This window comes from Monopterus albus, unplaced genomic scaffold (genome assembly GCF_001952655.1).
Source record: "Monopterus albus unplaced genomic scaffold, M_albus_1.0 scaffold204.1, whole genome shotgun sequence".
Classification (NCBI taxonomy): Eukaryota; Metazoa; Chordata; class Actinopteri; order Synbranchiformes; family Synbranchidae; genus Monopterus; species Monopterus albus.
The window spans coordinates 674531-695309 of record NW_018128084.1 but is presented as its reverse complement, the minus strand read 5'-3'; the positions used below and the strand labels follow the sequence as shown (position 1 = coordinate 695309).

At 40.7% G+C, this 20779-nt stretch overlaps 2 protein-coding genes and 2 pseudogenes across 4 annotated transcripts in view; 2 read left to right on the top strand and 2 right to left on the bottom strand.

Moving 5' to 3' along the window:
• The first annotated feature begins 1310 nt into the window (after positions 1–1310).
• LOC109970672 (phosphatidylinositol 3-kinase regulatory subunit gamma-like) lies at positions 1311–7257 on the top strand. Its single transcript, XM_020618396.1, has 10 exons — positions 1311–1643; positions 3629–3740; positions 3870–3968; positions 4087–4267; positions 4401–4517; positions 4616–4758; positions 4855–5031; positions 5153–5227; positions 5343–5513; positions 5625–7257. The coding sequence occupies exons 1-10, from the start codon at positions 1589–1591 to the stop codon at positions 5896–5898; spliced, it is 1404 nt and encodes a 467-aa protein (XP_020474052.1). The 5' UTR covers positions 1311–1588; the 3' UTR covers positions 5899–7257.
• Positions 7258–13814: 6557 nt separating this feature from the next.
• On the bottom strand, positions 13815–15703 carry LOC109970663 (uncharacterized; annotated as a pseudogene).
• LOC109970662 (uncharacterized) lies at positions 15702–17212 on the bottom strand (annotated as a pseudogene).
• Positions 17023–20779, top strand: part of ipp (intracisternal A particle-promoted polypeptide) — a 5842-nt gene continuing 2085 nt past the window's right edge. Inside the window, exons 1-7 of one of the 3 annotated variants that reach the window (XM_020618368.1) lie at positions 17023–17232; positions 17737–18051; positions 18145–18356; positions 18592–18811; positions 18922–19077; positions 19235–19402; positions 19499–19636. In XM_020618368.1, coding sequence (XP_020474024.1) covers positions 17229–17232; positions 17737–18051; positions 18145–18356; positions 18592–18811; positions 18922–19077; positions 19235–19402; positions 19499–19636 — 1213 coding nt within the window. In that variant the 5' untranslated portion in view covers positions 17023–17228. Of the gene's footprint in view, positions 17233–17655; positions 18052–18144; positions 18357–18591; positions 18812–18921; positions 19078–19234; positions 19403–19498; positions 19637–20779 lie in introns of all 3 variants that reach the window. The other 2 variants (XM_020618370.1, XM_020618367.1) reach the window with 2 other exon arrangements.

The window sequence follows — 20779 nt, the reverse complement described above, 5'->3', positions numbered from 1 at the left end:
ACTACCATTTCACAAGTTAAACAAAATTAGCATATAACATGCATATGAAACGCTGTTTTTTTATATTGATTAACTTGTTTTGTGTTTCCATGAACTATGTGTCTGTGAGGGATGGTTAAGCACTCTTGCCATAATATGCTGCATCATGGTAGTTTTCTTTATGTTGTTTCGTGGGCACTGACTGAACTGGGAAAGAAATGATGGGCAAAAGGAATGCTGGAGGCAATTACCTCCCCTGACTCTCTGTTCTCGGGTCAAAAGGGGACCAGCCATAAATGCCCGGACACCAACAGAGTCAGACCTCTGACCATGCAGGCCTTGTTTCACTCTCCCTGTAGCCACTAATGTCAGCTGATGGAAGAGGTCCTGATTGTTTAAATTTACAGCGTAATGTCATTCAGTGTCATGAACAAATAACAATGCATGTATTCATCCAGTATGAGCATATAAGAAGATAGTAATGCTAATATGCTACTTTTAGCACATGAACACCAAAATATATCATCATGAAGTTATCAATTTTCTCAGTCCTATAGGCACATTCTTTTTCAAGTCCCTTTTGTGTACAGGTGTTAATACACCTGCTATAACCTATTGTGCCTTTAACAGGATGAGCTCAGAGTGGCAATAATTATGAAATGCCATTTTTGCTGTTGAACGGCTTTGACAAGCTCAACAAGAATATAATACACGCTTGTGGCCTCTCAGACAAAAGGGGCAAATTGAGATGTGTGGTGGATGCCAAAAAACTGAAGATGGTTTAATTATGAGACCTAAAGCATGATGTCATTTTTTTTTTTTTTTTTGCAATCTATTCACTGAGTAGTAGATTAGGGGAGACCTGAACTGACAGAAAATGCTTTAATTCCTAATCGTTTAAAATAAAATTTTATTAGAACATAGAAGGTATATGTTTGAGCATGTTCATATTTAATGATTCAAGCGAATAGAGCAGGTTTTTCTCTTCCATTCATGCCCTGCAAGGCATTTTTCAGCTGTTACAGTGCATCTTGATGCGAGTTGAATGAAACGGTCTGGCATGTACCATTTAAATTTAGGGGTGAATAATATGCAATACACTGTTCGTCTGCAAGTGTAATTCACCAAAGCAAATATTCTTTGTCAGATTATACGTAAAGATACTTGGGTTATTTTTATTTAATTAGAATATATACATTTTACTGACTATTTTTACGTGACAGTGAATCCTGCAATAAAACTAACCCCGCTGTAGCAGTAGTTTGGACCATGCCAAGATGATGTTACCAATAGCCCTTTAAAGTCGCCCCACTTCCGAGATGAAGTAGAGTAGGGTTCCAGAGCAGAGCGGAAAAAAGAGGCCAGGACTGACAATCTAGAAATATAAAACAAGTCTTCGGTTAGATATGCTTTGTTGAGAGAATACGTTTGGACTTCGAGATTTTTTTATGGATCTAAGGAGTTTTCTTTTTGTCCACATAGGACGTGGCGTCTGTGACTGCATTAAAGTGGCATAAATAAGGTTCATTTGCGGCAAAAGAAACGTGAATCTTTTAATATTGCGCACAAAGACAAAAACAGCATCCTGGACTACTCTTGGGAAACAGGAATGGTTTGTCCTTCCGAAGGTTTATTCTACATCGAAATGGATCAAGCACCTCCAGGTAAATTAGGGTTAAGACTAGTCATTCATTGTCTGACCTGCGGGGGGTCGAAAACGTCTTATTCATTTTCTGAATCCGTCTTAATCTGTCATTATCTTGTGTAATGTCTTAAATAAAGTGACACGGATGCAATGCAAGTGTTAGTAAAACATTATAATGGCCAGGTCCTCGGTGCTGCGCTCCCCCAGTGGCATTGCCCAGGCATGCATAGCGCAATTCACTTGGCAATTACGTAATACCTTTCAGTGGACCAGGCGCAGTGGTTTGCCTCTTTTCTTTTGTCCCAGCACATATGACAGACTTAGAAATGCGCAGCTATCTTGCATCTCCTTGTAAACCTAAAGGAGGCTTACCAAAGGCGTATGCCAGTGCAAAGAGTGCATTTTAGAGGAATATAGGCTAGTTGACGGTGCGTTAATGAGCGCCGCATGAAACGACCGCTTTGTTCTCCTCTGCAGCCAGCCGTAGTTAATTTGTGTGCTAGCTCTGAAAGTAGGCTAAAGGCAAACAGTTTAGATAGCTCGTCTCATGACTTAACTCCGGCAGCCCAGGAACAGCTCACTTTTTATTTACATTTGTCATTTGACTGCCGTGTTGTTACATTGTCTTAACAGTGTATGACTTGTATCCAATTATTTCAGTCTTGTCTCATTCTAAATAGCAGCCTGGCTAAATTAATTTTACCTTTGCATATTTAGCCATTTGACTTTTAAAGCTGCACCATAATGTTAATGTCCATTGTTTATTGTTAACTGCAGTTGATACTGATTAACTTAAAATGAATGCTATAATATACTGTGCATGGTGAACTACACACCGTGAGAACAACACAGATGCCTTACTGTTCCTATAAAGTCTATTGGAATTATATTTTAGAGACAATTCCTGAGTCTAGTTATAAAGACTAGCCGTTTGTGTTTTTTGGATTGGGCACAGTTCAAACACAGGCTGCAGCGTGACTGATTTGATATTTTTATTATTCCATACTTAAATTAGCTACGTGGCTCTTGTCTGTACTGGTATGCGCATGTGGTTTTTGGAAGCCAGTAGAGTTTCTTGGCACCAGACAGAAAGGGGAAGGTGTGCAGATTTAATTTTGCTGAGTCCAGGAGCCGCAGCTTTTCGTTTTACGCGTGCCATGGTGCTGCTGCACCTGTCTTTTGTTTATTTTAAGGTCAGAAAAAGAGGAGAGTGGATGGTGGGAGAAACCCACATTTTCTCCTCTCTGAGTGTGCTCTTGTATTCTCCCAAACTGCCCCATGAAAGGCACTTTTGTCCTGCAGTGAAATATATCGCCCTTCACCTTCTCTTGATGCGGTTTGCTCTTCTTTTTTCATTTTTAGCAAAATGTGTAGTCTTTGGGCCAGGCTCACAAATGTTTCTTCTTTTAAGTTTGACGGAAAACTTAGGAGGATCTGTTAGCATGCAATGATTGAAAATGGGAGTGGTAGTCCAAGAGACTCAAAATAAAATTTACAGTCTATTTAATGCTTCTCATGCAATTCAGGAAAGTTCCAAAGGCAGCTGCAAAGTATAGAGGTTGGACTTAAATCTACTTTGCAGGAGTTTCAGGCAAATGAATAACTAATATTTTATATATATATATGGATAATAAAAGTAAACATATTCCATAGTTGCTGACTGGCAGGGCACAGAAATTAGGACTGACTGTCACATTTCCTTTTTTAGCCCTGACCACATTTAAGATCTTGGTAATTAGTTGCAAATGATATCCATTGGAAACATGCCTAGGCTTGTCCTCAGATCTTAACAGGCTCCATCAGGGTGTGACAGTGTCTGAGTGTTTGTGGTGGGGGGTGTTGGGGGCAATACACTGAAAGTACTGCATTCTCCTTAACACAGACACGCATCCTTGACTGCACATGATCTCACAACAGATCAAAATTTTACTATTTTTGACCAATCCCTTTATAACAATCCTTTGCATTTAATTTTTGTTGTTGTTCTTTCTCTTTTGCTTGCAGCTCTCCCTCCCAGGTCAACAAAGCCAGTGTCTTCCACAGTGAACAACAACTGCCTTACGCCACCTGCATATTCACTACAGGACGCTGAATGGTACTGGGGAGACATAACCAGGTAAAGTATGTCAGCATTACCGGTCCAGTATTAAGCATAATATCAGCACTGAGGATGTGTTATTTAACAGTATAATGTGTATTAGATTTAATGTATGTTAGATGGATAAACTGTTCAATCATCCTTCAGGGATGAGGTAAATGAGCTGCTCCGAGACACACCTGATGGCTCCTTTCTGGTGCGCGACGCATCCACAAAGCTGCAAGGAGACTTTACACTGACATTAAGGTGAGCAGATGAACTAGAGAACCACAGCTCTCATCATAGTATTACCACAAACATCATCAGCAGGGTTTACATTTTATTTTACAGTAATAATATAGTTTAGTTTTTTGCCGTTTCACAGGAAAGACGGGCACAACAAACTAATCAAGATTTACCACCATGATGGGAAGTACGGCTTCTCAGACCCTCTCACATTCAGTTCAGTAGTGGAGCTCATTTGGCACTATCAGCACCATTCGTTGGTGGAATATAATGCCACACTGGATCTGATGCTCGCACATCCTGTGTCCCACTTCCAGCAGGTTAGTTACTACCATTATTTTATCTTTTTGTGTAAAAATGTCGGTCAATCTGACACTGCAAACGTATGATGAGTGGTGATACACAGGATTATGAACTGCACATAATCTGATGAAATGGAATTTTTGACATAAGGTCAAAGAGGACCGTGTCGACGTCGCTGGAAGAAAACTCAAAGAGGTTCACAGTCAGTATCAAGAGAAGTCAAAGGAGTTTGATCGTCTGTATGAAGCCTTCACAAAGACCTCACTGGTAAAAACTTTGAAATCAGCTGATTGTCTCTGATCAGTTCTTCTCTAAATATCAGTGGCCTGAGTCTCCTCTTACCGGATGTATTCTTTGTAATGCAGGAAATCCAATTGAAGCGAACAGCAATTGAGGCCTTTAATGGGACGATGCTGATCTTTGAGAAGCAGTGTCGGGAACAAGAGCGTTACGGAGAGGAGTTTGAAAGGGACAATCAGTCTGAAGGAACCAACAAAGATCTGGAGAGGTAAAATTCATCCCAATTGTAGTTTAATTTTGAGTGCACATAGCCCATATTCCTTGAACATGATTTAGACCCTCAGTCTTTACTTTTCCGCTTTAGCTTTCTGATAAATTATGAAAAGCTGAAGTGCCGACTTGGGGAGATCTATGACAGCAAAATCCATCTTGAGGAAGACCTCAGAACGCAGGTGGATGACTACAGAGAGACGGACAGGAAGATGAACAGCTTGCGGCCTGATCTCATCCAATTATGCAACATCAGAGACCAGTACCTAAAGTAAGTAGTGTCAGATATTATTTGGTAAATTATCGCAAACCAGTAAAAGGAAGAAACAATGTATCTGTAAAGAATTTTACTAAAAAAAAAACAAAACTTTTTCTTACACCTCTCCCTGCAGCTGGCTTAATCACAAAGGCGTGCGGCAAAAACGTATAAATGACTGGCTCGGGATCCAAAGTGACAGCCTTGATGAGTAAGTTTCAACACATTCTTTCAAGAAATTACATTTAAAGTAATGCAGCTTATAGCTTGTAAATCAATCACACAATTGTTGCAGAGCTGTTACAATACAACCCATGTTTTCCCAGCACATACGTATTGAAAGGAGACGAAAAGAATTTGCCACATCAGGATGAAACAACTTGGTTTGTTGGTGAACTGAGTCGAACGCAGGCTGAGGAAATGCTTCAGGGTAAAGCTCCTGGAACATTCCTGATCCGCGAGAGCAGCAAACAGGGATGCTACGCCTGCTCTGTTGTGTGAGTGTAACATTTTGGAGAGCTATACCTGAATTATGGATTCATTTTAAGTTGAATATTGCTCATGGTATAACTCACTGATGGGATTTTTTCTTTTTTTATCTGTTTCAGTGTGAATGAAGAAGTGAAGCATTGCATGATCTACAGCACACCACACGGATATGGCTTTGCTGAGCCCTATGACATCCACTGCTCATTGAAAGACCTTGTCCTGCACTATCGCCTGCACTCCTTAGCGCAACACAATGACGCCCTGGATGTTCGGCTGTCACATCCAGTACACGCTAAAGCTGCAGCCACGCCTTCCCAACACACAGAGGAACATGGTCTCCTACAGACTCCAAAACACACAGCGGGGCTCCCACCTGCTGCTCCAGAAATGTAATCCAACAGAGAAAGACAAAAAAAAAAAAAAAACACGTTTACTGTATCCTGCGAGAACGACTGCATCGAGGTGCATTGTGTAAAATTTTGCACTACAGTGATTCCATCAGTTTTTGTGAATGGGATTTCACAAATTGAAGTGGGACCGGACTTGAATGTTAGCTTGAATGTGTTTTTGTTTGTTTTGTTTTTTTCTAAAAGACTTTTGAGGCTTTCAAAAATGTTTTGTACTTCATTTATTGCCGTTTGTTTAATGGACACCTTTTCAGTTGGGATGTTGACAACCAGAAGGTTTCTCACTGACATCAGGTGTTACACCTTTGTTTGACTTCAGCTTTTACAACTAGAGTTGATTTTGCTGGAGCTGTCCATTCTCCTAGTTCAAATGTATTCAGTTTTGAATATAGATATATATTGGGTTACTATTACTTAGTGCATTTGTGAGGGGGAAATTGTGCTGTAAACAGGCTGATTCTGTCTTATCCGTTTGGTGGACCAAACCATTTCTGGGTAAATACCACATGTGAATATGTGAAAAGCTGTGGTGCATCTTGACAATTTGCTCCTTTCCTAACAGACCTACATATACAGTGGATACGTATGTAGCATTAACATCCTGTAGAATTCCATTGTAAGAGCATACTCAATGTTACACCCATTGACCAAAGCACTTAATAGTGAGTAATACTACATCCCTGTTTAGTTCGATAATTGTATTTGGGCAAGAGGAGGGCAATTTATGTACACCTGCTGATGTGCTGATCAAAACATAATCTGAAGTACTGTATGTTATATTCTGTTACTCAAAGAAGTATAAGCTTTTTTGTATTCTACATATATTTTTTTCTATAAACATGCTACAAGATGAAAGCTTGAAGAAAGTGCAATCCAACAGTATTTCTATTGTTGCAATGTGTGACGATGATGATGGTGGTGAAGGTAATGCTGTTATGAGAGGTTGACATTTGCCACAAAAGTGCACTCTCCCTGGTGGTGTTGGTATGATGTGGCCTCCGATGTTTGTGTGAACTGCCAGAGGTCTGGAAGTATCCTGCCTCCTTTACTTGAACTGTGGCAATTCTCAAGCTATGAATGTTTTTCATGACATGCAGCCTGCATAGCTTAAGAGGAAAGGAATCCATGTTGAACTTGGCACATTTTTCAAGTTTTAGGACAACAGACACTCTGTACAGAGAAACTGTCAAGTGCATTTCTGAGGTTGGTTTATGGAAGAAAAGTGATTAAGCATCTTATAAAAATATAACTCCATCGGGGGACTAAGGAAACTCCTCGGGTGAAGCTAAGCAATGTGAGATCCTGACCTTTTTCTTGCTGAAAGACAATAAACTGTTGAGGGTTTTGTCAATTTGCATAATTCATTTCTTTTTTCATTCTATGTGCATTGCTTCCAAGATATCACTTTTTACATGTCACATTTTACATTTTCTGAGCTATTTTTGACATTTTTTCCATGGATAGAAAAATGACCAAAAACAAGACACACAATGAGTTAAAGTGAGATAACTTGTTACCTAAAATTTACTGTCTGTCTCTAGTGGAGCCATTGCAGTCTGATGAGCCTATCCTTATCAGCAAAGATAGGAGGTAGTGAGGGCATTGGAGAAAATACTGTGGACAGATGGAAGAGAAAGGAAACGATGAAGACAATAGCAGGATATGTGACAGCGCTTTCCTTGTACTCACTCTGGTCCGCTATTGAGTCACTAGAAAAAAATGTATCAAACCTACTTCAACATGTGGTATTTTATAACAACTTTTCTTAAGCTCCTTAAGAGCAACACAAACTTCATCATGGAGTCGATGCCTTTGTTATCTAACACTTACACAAAATTAACGTGTTCCAAAGTTTCCAAACAAAACACAAGTTTCATGTACAAAGAAATGCCTGTGTAAATCTTGATGATGATGACCCTGGGTGACACCACTATTGGCCCTCCATGACCAGAGTAACAGGTGGCGTCTTTGAAGCTTCACATAAGGTCTGTGTTAGGTAGGGATTTATATACAGTCTATTGTAGGGCTTATTTATGTGTAGAAGGCAGGATGTTCTGGGGGAGAGCTTCAGTTCCATGCCACAGATTACTCCCTCTTACCGTTGTCAGCGCAGAAAGCTGGCAGAGAGGCAGCATGCATGCATGCTCTGCTAGGATGGACCAGGTGCAGAGGTGATAGATAGATGGAGAGGACTGACTGTACCAGCACTGAGTCACCCCGGCTGTGTGAGTGTCCAAAAGCCAGGGAGAGAGATGGGTAGAAAAACTTTGTCAGGTAGGAAAATAAAAGGGACAGGAAAAAGTACTCAAAACGGGCATTTCTCTAACTTCTGTACAGGATGGTATAAAAATGATGACTTGAAAGGTCAAGTTTGGCCTTTCCTACATTTCCTTTAAATTGAAACACACCCATCTGACTATATCCCCAAGGATATTTGCTTTTACAGCAATTTCACTTACACTGCTCAGTCCTATTTCCTTAGCTCACTGAGTCTGACTTTTTTTCTTCTTAAATACACAGACCATTTCTACTGTCCTCCCTTTTGTCTTTCCTTGTCAGCAGACCTCAGTCGTGCAACTCGCTCGTTTATATTCACAGTCACTTTGCTTTATAGTTCTCAATTTAAATAAGCCCTGGCTGGGGGGCAGTAGGACGAATTACCTTTGGAGTTAGGCCTAAAATACACACCATCAACTGTCTCACAGGCTTTCAGAAAAATAGGTTTATGCTTTCAGTTTGGCCGCAGCCAATCGCGTCTCTCCTCCCCGCTGTCTCCGTCCGATTTCACCGCTTTCACGCTACCCGATCAACCAATGGGAGGCCGAGAACGCGTCGAGCGTCATCCAATCAGCGAACAGTTGCTATGTTGGAGGCAGAATCGATAAGAGAGGGATTTTTTGTCTCTATTTTACAAACTCACATTATAGCTGGCTTATGGGCTGAAGGCAAGAAGTCCGACTGCCTGCCAACAGCATGTAGACTACGGAATTAACCATTAAACGCAACAGCTCCAGCGTTTTCTTTGAAGCCTCTCTAATTTCACCACAAATAAATGCTGAAACGTTTGTCTGAATATTGTTGTCAATATACAGATGTAGCGTTGTGGAAGTAACTTTGCAAGTTACTCTACAGTAAAAGAAGTTGAACTATAGCAAAGCTACCTCAGGGATAAATCTAGTTTGGTTAACTAAAGTTACCTAGACAAAGTAGTTCAAACTACTTTATTTAAGAAAATATATCACATTGAAAATGTACATGTGATACAAAATTATAACAAAATACAGTACAGAAATGTCTTATTCCAGCAAAAATAGAACTCAGGTGAGTTTATTACTTGAGACCTGAACCTCTCCTAAATAAAACAACCCCATCAGGGTTTTTCACAAGAACAAAATCGCAAGGAATGTTATGTTTATGTTGTAAACAAATTTGGATTTTTTAAATGATCTGAATACAATTAAAACAATAAAGAACAACATATTTACCTTGCACCTTTTTAGATTGGCTGACTTGAGCATAGGTCTACAAAAATGGGCCTGTTGTTTTACTGGTCAGTTTTGTAACATCTGACAATTAATAGTCTTAACAGCAATAACAGTCTTCACTTTAATTGCACCTTGCCACTGAAAATGGAACTAAACACTAAAAGAGCTGCTCACATGCAGCATGGTAAAATAAAAATATTATGAACCATAACTGTTTGTTGTTTCAGCAATTAACTACACAAAAATAGAAACTTAGTTAAACCTCTACTTCAAGTACATGTTCTTCATGACTCCCAATACTGTACTTTACATATTGTATGTACAAATGTACAGTAACTTTTCGTGAATTCAGGTCACAGGTTGATCACCCACTGAGTTGTTGAGGAGATGGGAAAGATTGAAAATTAAACTGAAAAATTGTTTCCAAGCCTGGGGGAATTATGGTAAATGATGCACACAAACAGGTTTCAGACTTAAAACTAGACAGCAGTCAGACAGTGTAAACCTCCACCAAGGTAGCTCACTGTCCTCATAATGCCACTACACCTACATCTAAAAGTAATATTCTCATGATAATTTGATAGGTCAGATCTGTTGACACCATACTAAATCAGCAGAGTTTCAGCTAGAATTTGATTTTCATTGCAAGTGAGTAGAATTATTTGTTGTCTCACAGTAGCAAGTTTTCTGTGAGGCCTGTAAATCTGAACTTTCTGGACCACCAGATCATAAATATTACTTGGATCCAGATCTTACTTTGGTGTGTGGAAGATCTTATGTTATCGAGCAGTTTTTGTCCAAGTATTGTAGGCATTATGTACACAGTTAGAGGCCAAAATGTTGAAATCGGCCTGATCTCACAATGGTCAATTGTGAAGAATGCTTTAAAAATTTCCTGGATCTGGATGATGAGCCGAAGCAGCACTAAAATCTAATGGTGTGTTCTGTGGAGCCCCCTGTCTCTCCATTTCATCAAAATCCATTCATTACTTTTTGAGTTATGCTGTGAACAAACCAACCAACAATCAAAACGACAAGCATGATTTTTTTTTCTCCTCAGGCACAGATCTCTTTTTTAAAAATATCTTATCTCTCCTTTTAAGGAATAGCCCAAATAACAAAATGTCTGATTACTTACAGTAAGCCCCAATATACGGTAATACAAGACTGTGAACACTACAGTGAAAACAGTGAAAATAAAGAACAAAGGTGCATAGGAATTATCCTCCCAGTGACCCAATTCAAACCTGCCTGATTTGGTCTCGTTTTACTGAACTGTATTGTCAGAAAATTACATTAGATCAGTAGTATTGAACCAACTCTGTTTACAATAAGGTGCAAAAGCCTACAGTATATGAATTGCACCTTTTACTTGTTTTCTAAAGTAACTAAAATAAGAGTGAGATAGCATTAAACAGTACTGAGCAATGATAATATGTAGGATTTGCTGCGGTTTTGTGTGGTATCACTGCACAATGCTTACAAGCTTAAAATGATAATTCATTAGCTATTTCCCTAACATGTGGTGATAGTGATTGGGGTAAGGGGCTCAGAGCACACTGAGATGAGAGGTGACACTGAGCCAGCTCTTAGAAGGGGATAGCATACTACTGCTTAATGACAAACCATTCAGCAGAAATGCAAAGCCAGGTCCACAACCAAATCAGATTTGCAGACAGCAGCTTTGGCCAGGAAGGAAGATGATCTCACCTTGCTGAAACAGGTAGAACAAGACAGTGACATATCACCAAAATAATATATTTACTTTTGGATAAATGCCAGACTACTTGCATGATTTCCTTCTTATTTAACTTCAGAGATACCATATTAAGTTGTTCTTCTATTTCTCAAGGAAAGAAATACTCACTATTGTGTTCAGCTGTGATAAGGACCTCGACGTCCCTCAGGCTCTCAGGACAATCTCACTGCGGGAGTTCAGTTCTCAAAAAGATTAAATAAAGAACCATCAGGCACATGGCCACCAAACTAATGTGGTACAGGGCTGATGGACACTGGTTCCGGTGCAGAGGTGAAATTATAAAACCAAGTCTATCTGAAAGCCACATACCGTATGTACACTGTGCATGGTGAACTCAGCCAAAATAAAGATATAAGGTTCACAAAGTTAACAAGTCCGGTCAGGGGAGGTTTAGAACCTTGTCTGGCTATATCAGAGCAAATGTATCCACTGCACGATAACATTTGGAACTACACAAAATTAAGTACTCTCCTCACTTAATGGGGATTTTACAGCATAAGTTATGAGCAATATTATTGAAAAAAGTAATTTCATAAAATTACCACAGAGTGCTGTAATTTTGCATTATATGGTATGATTTAAAGCCAGTCAAAGCACTCAGTAAGCTCTACCTTCTCCTACCCTTAGGCTGTCTGTTTCATCTCGTGATATTTTTCTTTCCATCTAGTCAGAGGACAGTACCCTGATGAAAAAGGCAGTCACAGCCTGCACTTAAAACAGAATGATAATTATAGTGACAACTTTCCATAGGATGACCCTCACGCTATTTACTTTTACTCCCACAGCATGGGAGATTTAGCAAGAAAGGCGAACACTCTGTTTCCCATCACCACAATAGAGACGGCTATACCTATCAAAAAAAAACAAAAACAATCACGCTGTAACAGAACCACTGTCACCAAAAGAAGCCTGTGACACTACATTCAGATTCATTTCAGCACCTCACCTACTTGTTAAAACCTGTTTTACAAGAGACACCTGCCCAGGCAGCAGCATGAAGAAAAGGCAGGGATTACAAATGAAACACATAAAGCCTAAACACTAGAAATGATGCATGAAAATTCTGTCATTGAGGTTAATTTACTGTTTTTAGCAGAGGCTTCTTTTCCACCTCTGGTAATGGAGACAGAAGCTAAATTAAAACTCTAAATTACACTTAAAACATTTTTTTTGATGAACATCATGATGAACTTGTAGAGAACATGTATGCCCCTTGCCAGCAATGTATTATCTGTTGATTGAGTGGAGTATGTTGTCACACTGAAATGAATGAAACACAAATGAGACCCTTGAATTGCAAAACAGCACTAATCACCTCACAACTGCTAAAAATACATGATGTGATTAAGACGCATTGTGGAAAGTTATCATGCCACTATTGAGTTTTCTGGGTTCTCTGACAAACATGTAGCCAGACTGTTTGATAAATTGGATACATTTAAAAGAGATCACATTACATGGCGGTATTTATTGAGTAGGCTCAATTTTACTCATGAAAAGATTTGCACTGAAAGTCGAGTGTGGAAAAAGTGATTACACTGAATGTGGCAGAACTTGGCAGTACTGCCATCAATATATTGTCCTTGATAGTTAAAACTGTTGATAGTTAAAAACAATTTTTTGGCTCAGTCATGATTTTTTCATGTTCACAGTCTCCCTCTAGTCTCTTAGGGTAGACAATTAGATGTTTAAATTCCTCACTGTAAAAGGAAAAACATTAAAGGAATAGGAATGCCTGTCTTTTCAAAGCTCGTTTAGGTCAAACGGTGAACCCTGCCTTGTTATATTGGCTTACTAAGAGTCTGTTTAAGCTGTATCCAATAAGCTAATTGTTCAGCTGAGATAAAGGACATGCTGGATGCAATTTAGGGAAATAGGACACTGTAAATTTAACAATGCAGGGCAACAAGAGAGAAACCCAACCAAGGGTGGCCAGGTTGGCGCAAGACTACCTTTGAGTCTTAAGTAATCAACATTAGTAACATGGAACCACAGCATATACTCTAGCACACCACAGATGGTTTAATTCTGACTGACACACTGAAATAGCTGGAAATACAAATCACGTGACAGATATGACAGGACTTGTATTTCAAGTGGGTGACAGATAATCTTAATGGGTGTTACAGTTATTAACTCAGATATGTGTTCAGGTGTGTTTTTTTTTTTGTTACTTAAACTCAGTTGACCAGACACTTCTAGTGAGGCCAAGCGGTGCTAGAGCTCTGAATGTAATAACAGGTTTCAAACATAATATTTACTTGAAAACAAAGTGGACTACCTACAGTATTTCCACTGTCTAAAAGAGCAGCTGTAGGCTTCCAGTGCAAGAGGTTACAGCCAACACATTGGAGGATAACTACATTTAAAATTACCATTCTGCTAGGCTCTGACATGGTAAGAATGCTATGATAATTTACATGGTAGGTTTCTGTGGCTTGTTGTCAAGGGCTTCCATTTGTTTAGCAGCTTGTTCAAAGGCAACACTGCCATCAAGCGTGGAATATTGTAACAGGTTTGGTGTGTATGTGAGGTGACCAAAACCAAGAAACTGAATTGAAATGACACATTTTCTGATACATAGCTAGGAAACATCATCAGTGATGTTACCTGAGGTCATCGGGTATTTCGGGTCTTTCAAACTTAAGACACCCTCGCTCAGGCGACCCAGCTGAGGTTGATCAAGCCACAGCTTGTCCCCTAGCAGCACTCAACCATGGATCCACCTTCTTTATCCTGAGCCATCTAAAGGCTTTTTCTGCTGCCTCTGTGCTGCAATAGATGGCACTTCTCCTCCTCTCGCCTGTAATGCCGAGTGCAGCATAGGCTCTACAGAGAGACTGTTCTGCAAAACCCCTGCACCCAATCTCTACAGGAATGCACTTCCCCTTCCAACCTTGTCTATGGCTGTCATTGATTAGACTGTCATATTTCTGCCTCTTCCGCTCAAAAGCCTCCTCCATCTGTTCCCATGGCACTGCAAGTTCCAACAAGACTACGCTCTTTGTCACCTCAGGCCTAAGAGAGGTCTTCACAACATTCTGAGGGAACTTGAGGTGTCTGCCCAGATCCACTAACAGGTGCCAATCCTGCGCTGTATTGAGAAACCCTGACATTTTCCTCATTGTCTTTTTTGATAAGGCTGATGACTTGCTTTGTGGGTTTAGACCTCTGACAGCTGGCAATGGCACTTCCAATGCTCTCTGCAATAGTCTTAAGCACCTGGTCATGATGCCAACGATATCAGCCTTCCCCCAGCGCCCTTGGGCAAGAACTCAAAATGTGCTCAAGGGTCCCCTTCTTCTGACAGAGGGGACCTGCTGGAGTATCAGTCAAACTCCAGTGGTGCAGATTAGATGGACTGGGAAGGACATCATAGACACCCTGAATCAAGAACCTGATGCGATCTGGCTCTGCTCGCCAGAGGTTGGCCTACGAGATCTTCCTCTCCACAACTTGCTCCCATCTGGTCCAGGCTCCTTGCTGTCTCATTCCCACTGCTCTGCTAACCCTCTCTTCCTCAGCAACTGCTCTCACCTCCTTTTGGACTAGTTGCCTCTGCTCTTTACCCTGAGTCTTGTCAAAATGGGGGTTGCGAAAGATCCTAACCCAGCCCTCCCTCTGGCCACTGTTCCCACCAGGACTCCATGGCATAGCCATGACTCTGCCTGTTCTACTGCAGCCTTTGCTCTCGACTTCCTCCTGGTCTTCACTATTACTCCTGCCCTATAAACTTTTGAGTCCCTTGACTCTCGATGTTGAAGCACGTCCCTTGCCCACAAAACCTTAGATTCCTCCCCAATGGATTTCACGAGGAGCGTTAGTTTGCAGGTATTCCCATAAAGTGCGATATTACTCAAACTCCTTGCCAACCCTAACTGTCTTCTCAGGAAACTACTGACTTTTATTTCATGGTCAACTATGGTGAAGATTGAGAAGTCATAGAGTAGCAATGGCCACAGTATCCTAGTCAAAATCCCATGCTGGTAAATCCACGCCTTAAATTTCCTGGGAAGGCCCGATTCGTCAAGATCTTTTAACCATTCCTCCAGTTCCTCATAGGCTTTCTTGATGAAGGCTGTATCCCTGAGGGTGCTGTCAAAAAACTTCCCCAAGCTCTTTACCGGCTTCTCAGAGATAGTGGGGATTGGTGTTCCTGAGATGAAGAAGCGGAACCTATCTACCACTCGTCCCTTTTTCAGGACCAAAGATCTTGATTTTGTTGATTTAAAAGACATCCCGGCCCATCCTATCACCTTTTTCAACCCCTCTAAGGTCCATCTGCTTGCAGGTGCTGACTCGGTGGTCAATGTCAGGTCATCCATGAAGGCATGAATTGGCGGCTGGCAGATCCCGGACCTGGACTTGGGACCTCTGCATTCTGGCTCTACAGATTTAACTAACATGTTCATTGCCAAAGCAAACAGGATCACAGAGATGGTGCCCTCTTTTCTGAGGGGGATGAGAGAAGCAGATAAAGAGGAGGTGCAGATCCTCAGAGTGGAGACCGAAGTCTTTGAGATTTTCCTTGACTTTATATACACAGGTCAACATCCATCCCAATATGCACAGCATCACGTTCTGTAAAGTCTGTATAGTTTTGTATCGTTTTCTCAAAAGAAATTTCTATTCTTTGTATCAGGAGTGATCAGTGTGACCTCCACTCTGTGCCACTCAGATGTTATTGATCCTGTTGAGACTCAAACTGAAATCACTGAAATAATCTCAGATGAGGTCTCTCACTGAAGCTGGAACATGGTGCCTCTCCAGCATCTCAAGAACCGATTTATGGGGCATTGAGCCATAGGCACTGGCCAGATCTAACCACAGCACCACCAGATTACCCTTATTCTCCCTTGCTTCTCTGAGGAGCCGAGTGACCACACCTGTATGCTCTAAACACCCTGGTACTGAAGTGTCAATGTATCCATTCTTGAGGAAGAAATCTTTCGCTTAGCTACAATGCTGAAGAAAATCTTCCCCTCAACACTGAGCAATGAAATAATTTTAAACTGGCTAATCCCCTTAGAACTCTCCTCTTTAGAAATCCACACTCCTTCTGCAAACCGGCACTGCTGTACTATTCTTCCCTTCCTCCAGATGACTTTTAGGATCTTCCAAAGCCAGTTTAATAACTTAGGACAATGCTTATAGACCTTATAGGATGTCCCACTTGGTTCTGGTGCAGATCTAGACTTAGCTTTCCACACCACCTCCTGAACTTCCTTCAGAAGCAGCTCCCTCAAATCAAATGCCACTACCGGCTCTGCTGGCCTTATTACTGCCTTACATTGCCCTAAATCTTGATCTCGGGAGAGGGTGCTGAAGGTGTCATGGAGATACTGGTCGACTTCCTCCTTTGAACACACCAGGCATCCACTGCGTCACTGTCCAAGGAGGATCCCTAGTAAACCCAAATGGATTACTAATGAAGGCAGCTCGTCTCCTAGCTCTCTCCCTCCTCCATCTCCTGTGCAGCTCAGCTCTACGCATGGTTAGGAGGCTCTTCCTGAATATGCTGTGAAGCTCTGCAAGTGGTACCCACTCCTCTTCCCTAGCTTCCTTGTACTGCTTCTTCAAGGCTTTCAGTTCTTTCCTGATCTTGTGAATTTCGGTAGCCCTCCGATTTCTGGTGTAAGGCTGCTTAACAACCTTAGCCTCCTCCACACCAAACCTCTCTGCAGCCATGTTCACTATGATGGTTGTCATCGTCTGAAGCCTCCTCTCCACATATCCCTTGACTGTTGCTTCCAACACCCTCACTATATTTTCATCACGCCACTCTCTTGTTTTGGTAACAGGTTTGGTGTGTATGTAAAATGACCAAAACCAAGAAAGATAACAAAGAAAATAATAATTAAAACAAAACTATAGTAGTTATACCCTTGTGTAATATAACATTTTGTTTCGGACAATGGCAAAACCGGTGCCACCGAGGATATCTAGCATTCGAGGATTGATTAGTTATGACCACTGAAGATTGAACTTGTCAGACCAGTGCAGTCGATCCAGAAATAACGATTGATAGTTTGCAGGGTGACGGAAGTTGCCTGCATCCTTATCAGCAAACTTATGGGTAAGTTGCAGCTAAAATCAACCCGAAATTAGTATTTTTGTATGCTTGTCCACAGTTCTCAGCAAGCAGACATTCTTGTTAGGGGTTGTTCGAAAAGTAAAGATGTTCGATATTAGCTGACTGTCACTGGTTAATATGATTATTCAATCTAGGCTGCCGAGTCCTCTGTTGGCTAGCATGTCAGACTAACACGGCTGCAGCTGTATTTTCATAGACAAAGCAGCAGTGAGATAACGCTATCTTTGAATTGATCCAGTGTGCTTTACCGTGACACACTAGAGACGGACACCTTTTATCCTTTATGATGTTGTCGTTAAAGCCACAGCTTTACTATTGCATAACCACCAAACGTGACTATCTGTATGTGTTGTTTTGCGGTTAGTTTTCATTGTGATTTTCAGGCCTGTTTCTGCTTAAACTCAGGAGAGAGTAGGATTTGGGGATACTGGTCTCCGTAGTAAAACAGTCCTACACCAGCTGTTATGTGCTCCATCTCTGTGTCAGCATCCCCTTGTTGTGGTGGTGATGCTGCTGCCATGGCAACTCACGGGTCTGAGCAGGCTCTTCTGGCCTCAGAACACTACGCCAGACTCATCCTGTCCCAGATGAACAAGATGCGGCTCCGCGCTGACTTTTGTGATGTGGGGCTGAAGGTTGGCAGTCGGGTCTTCAGGGTCCACCGGCTGGTGCTCGCTGCCAGCAGCCCATACTTTTCTGCTCTCTTTTCTGGGGGGATGAGAGAAGCAGATAAAGAGGAGGTGCAGATCCTTGGAGTGGAGACTGAAGTCTTTCAGATTTTGCTGGACTTCATATACACAGGTCCACATCCATCCCAATATGCACCTTGTGTTCTGTAAAGTCTGTATAGTATTGTACTGATTTCTCAAAAGAAATTTCTATTCTTTGTATCAGGAGTGATCGGTGTAACAGTGGACAATGTTCAGGAGTTGATGGTGGCAGCAGATATGTTGCAGCTGAATGAAGTGGTGTCTATCTGTGGAGAGTTTCTCAAGGGTCACATGGACCCATCTAATTGTGTGGGTATCTTTCAATTTTTGGAGGGGATTGCCTACATGGACATGCTGGAATTCACAGAGAATTACATACATGTTCACTTCCTGGAGGTATGAACACACAAAAGTGATAGTCTGACATTTTATGTATACCTTTGCCAAGGCTCTTGTTTTGTTTTGATACCCTCATCTAGTTAATTAAACATATACATACTGAAAATCAGTACAATAAAACACCCTCAGTGTCTTTTCAGAACTGCATTTGTACTGTATCATTTATGTTGCTAAAAGCATGTCAACTCACACAGAAAGTGTCAAGTTTAACACTAACTAATTCTCTCTTTAGGTGTGTGCCACTGACGAGTTCAGGGGCCTGTCAAAGGATCAGTTGGTGAGGCTGCTACGAAGTGAAGAGCTGAGAATTGAGGATGAGTACCAGGTATTTACTGCTGCCATGGACTGGGTTCTCCAAGATGTGGCAAAGAGGAAAAAACATGTTGTAGAGGTACTGGAACCAGTCCGCTTCCCTCTGCTTTCCCCACAAAGACTTTTCAAGTACATAGAGGGTAAGAAGTGTATAAATAATTGTATTCCTTTTTATAATTTAGGTTTGCAACATTGCTTTAAATTTGATTACTTGATATTTTAATGTTTGTCTATTTGTAATTGAATAAAGGTATTACAGACTTCAGCCTGCGGGTGGCACTGCAGACTCTTCTGAAGGAATACACTGAAGTCACAAAGTCTCCCAAAGAAAATAAGATGTACAGTCAGCTACAACCATCCAAGATGAGACCCAGAAGAAAAGCCAGGAAATACCTCTATGCCATAGGTTCTGTTTCACATCTCTTTATTCGGCTTAGAAACCTTACTTGATGAAATGCGATAATTGAAGATAGTTTAAAATAAGACACTACCTGAGATTTTCCAAATAGGGAATGTCGGAAATACTATTTAATCCTGGATCTTCACTTGTTTCTGCATGTCAGGAGGCTACACTCGGCTGCAGGGTGGCCGCTGGAGTGACAGCCGGGCATTAAGCTGTGTGGAACGCTTCGATACCTTCAACCAGTACTGGACCACTGTGTCGTCCTTGCACCAGGCTCGGAGCGGGTTAGGGGTTGCCGTCCTGGAGGGCATGATCTATGTGGTGGGAGGTGAGAGAGCTGAGCCCATCTTCTGTTTATTTTTCAACTCCAAAAATAAAAGAACCTGAATCGAGCCTGACACTTGCATGTGTTTTTAACCACCAGGAGAGAAAGACTCAATGATCTTTGACTGCACAGAGAGATACGACCCAGTGACCAAGCAGTGGGCCGCTGTGGCATCTCTGAACTTTCCTCGCTGTGGAGTTGGCATCTGCCCCTGCCATGGAGCGCTCTACGCACTTGGTAAAAGTCACAGTAATACTAACATCACAAAAACACATACAACACATGCAGACAGTTTTAAAGGAGAACACACTACCAATTTCACACATGTAGATTAGTTGTATAATGTCAAAAACCATGGATGTGACATCACTTGCATTGCAGAATAGTCAGGTAAGATCTAGTGAAGAAGAAGAAGCTAATGAGTAGAATTGTGGAAAATGTACGATTCTGTGGTTTTGAAGTTATTGAAGTTGGCCAATTAATTTTAAACTTTTTTTTTTATTTGTCTCTTACTAATCTGCCATCTTTATGGAAGTGGAGTGTTAAATTTTGGAAGGAATACAGTAAAACAGCATAGAAGCCGTGTTATTAAAGATTGATTTGATTTGATTTATTCTTTCAAGCATGTAAAGACAGTTGATATGTCAACACACATAATTTTACACATATCCAACAAATGCTAATCCAATATCAATTTGCTTATACCTAGTACATGCTTGAATGGAGTAGGAAGAAGTCAGACTTATCCAGTCCTACCCCATGACATCATCTTACCATCATTGGTTTGCAAGCAGTATCTCTACATAAATAATTCTCTTCTACACCACACAAGTAATATACTAAAAAATTATAACAGAGTGTTAACATTCTTACATAATTACATTCTTAAATAATTATCTTCTACACCACACAAGTAACATACTAAAGAATTAATACAAGGTGTTAACATTCATACACCACACCCACAATGTTCCATCTGATTAATCATTAAACCTGTTCTTGCATATATCTTGATTGACACATACCTTTATATTTATGTTTAAACTCGTCAATTCTATTACTATTTTTTATGTCCACACTTAAATTATTCCATAGTTTTACCCCACTTATGGAAATACAAAATCTTTTTTTGGTTGTACATATAGCATGAATTTTTAAATTTAACTGACCCTTTAAATTGTATCCCCCTTCCCTTTCATTAAATAGTTTTTGAATTCCACCAGGTAATAAATTGTTCCTGGCTTTATACATAAACACAGCAGTCTGATATCCCACTAAATCAAACAATTTTAACAATTTAGACTGTATGAAAGCTACATTGGTGTGATCCCTATACCCCATCTTATGCACAATTCTTATCACTCTTTTTTGTAATATATA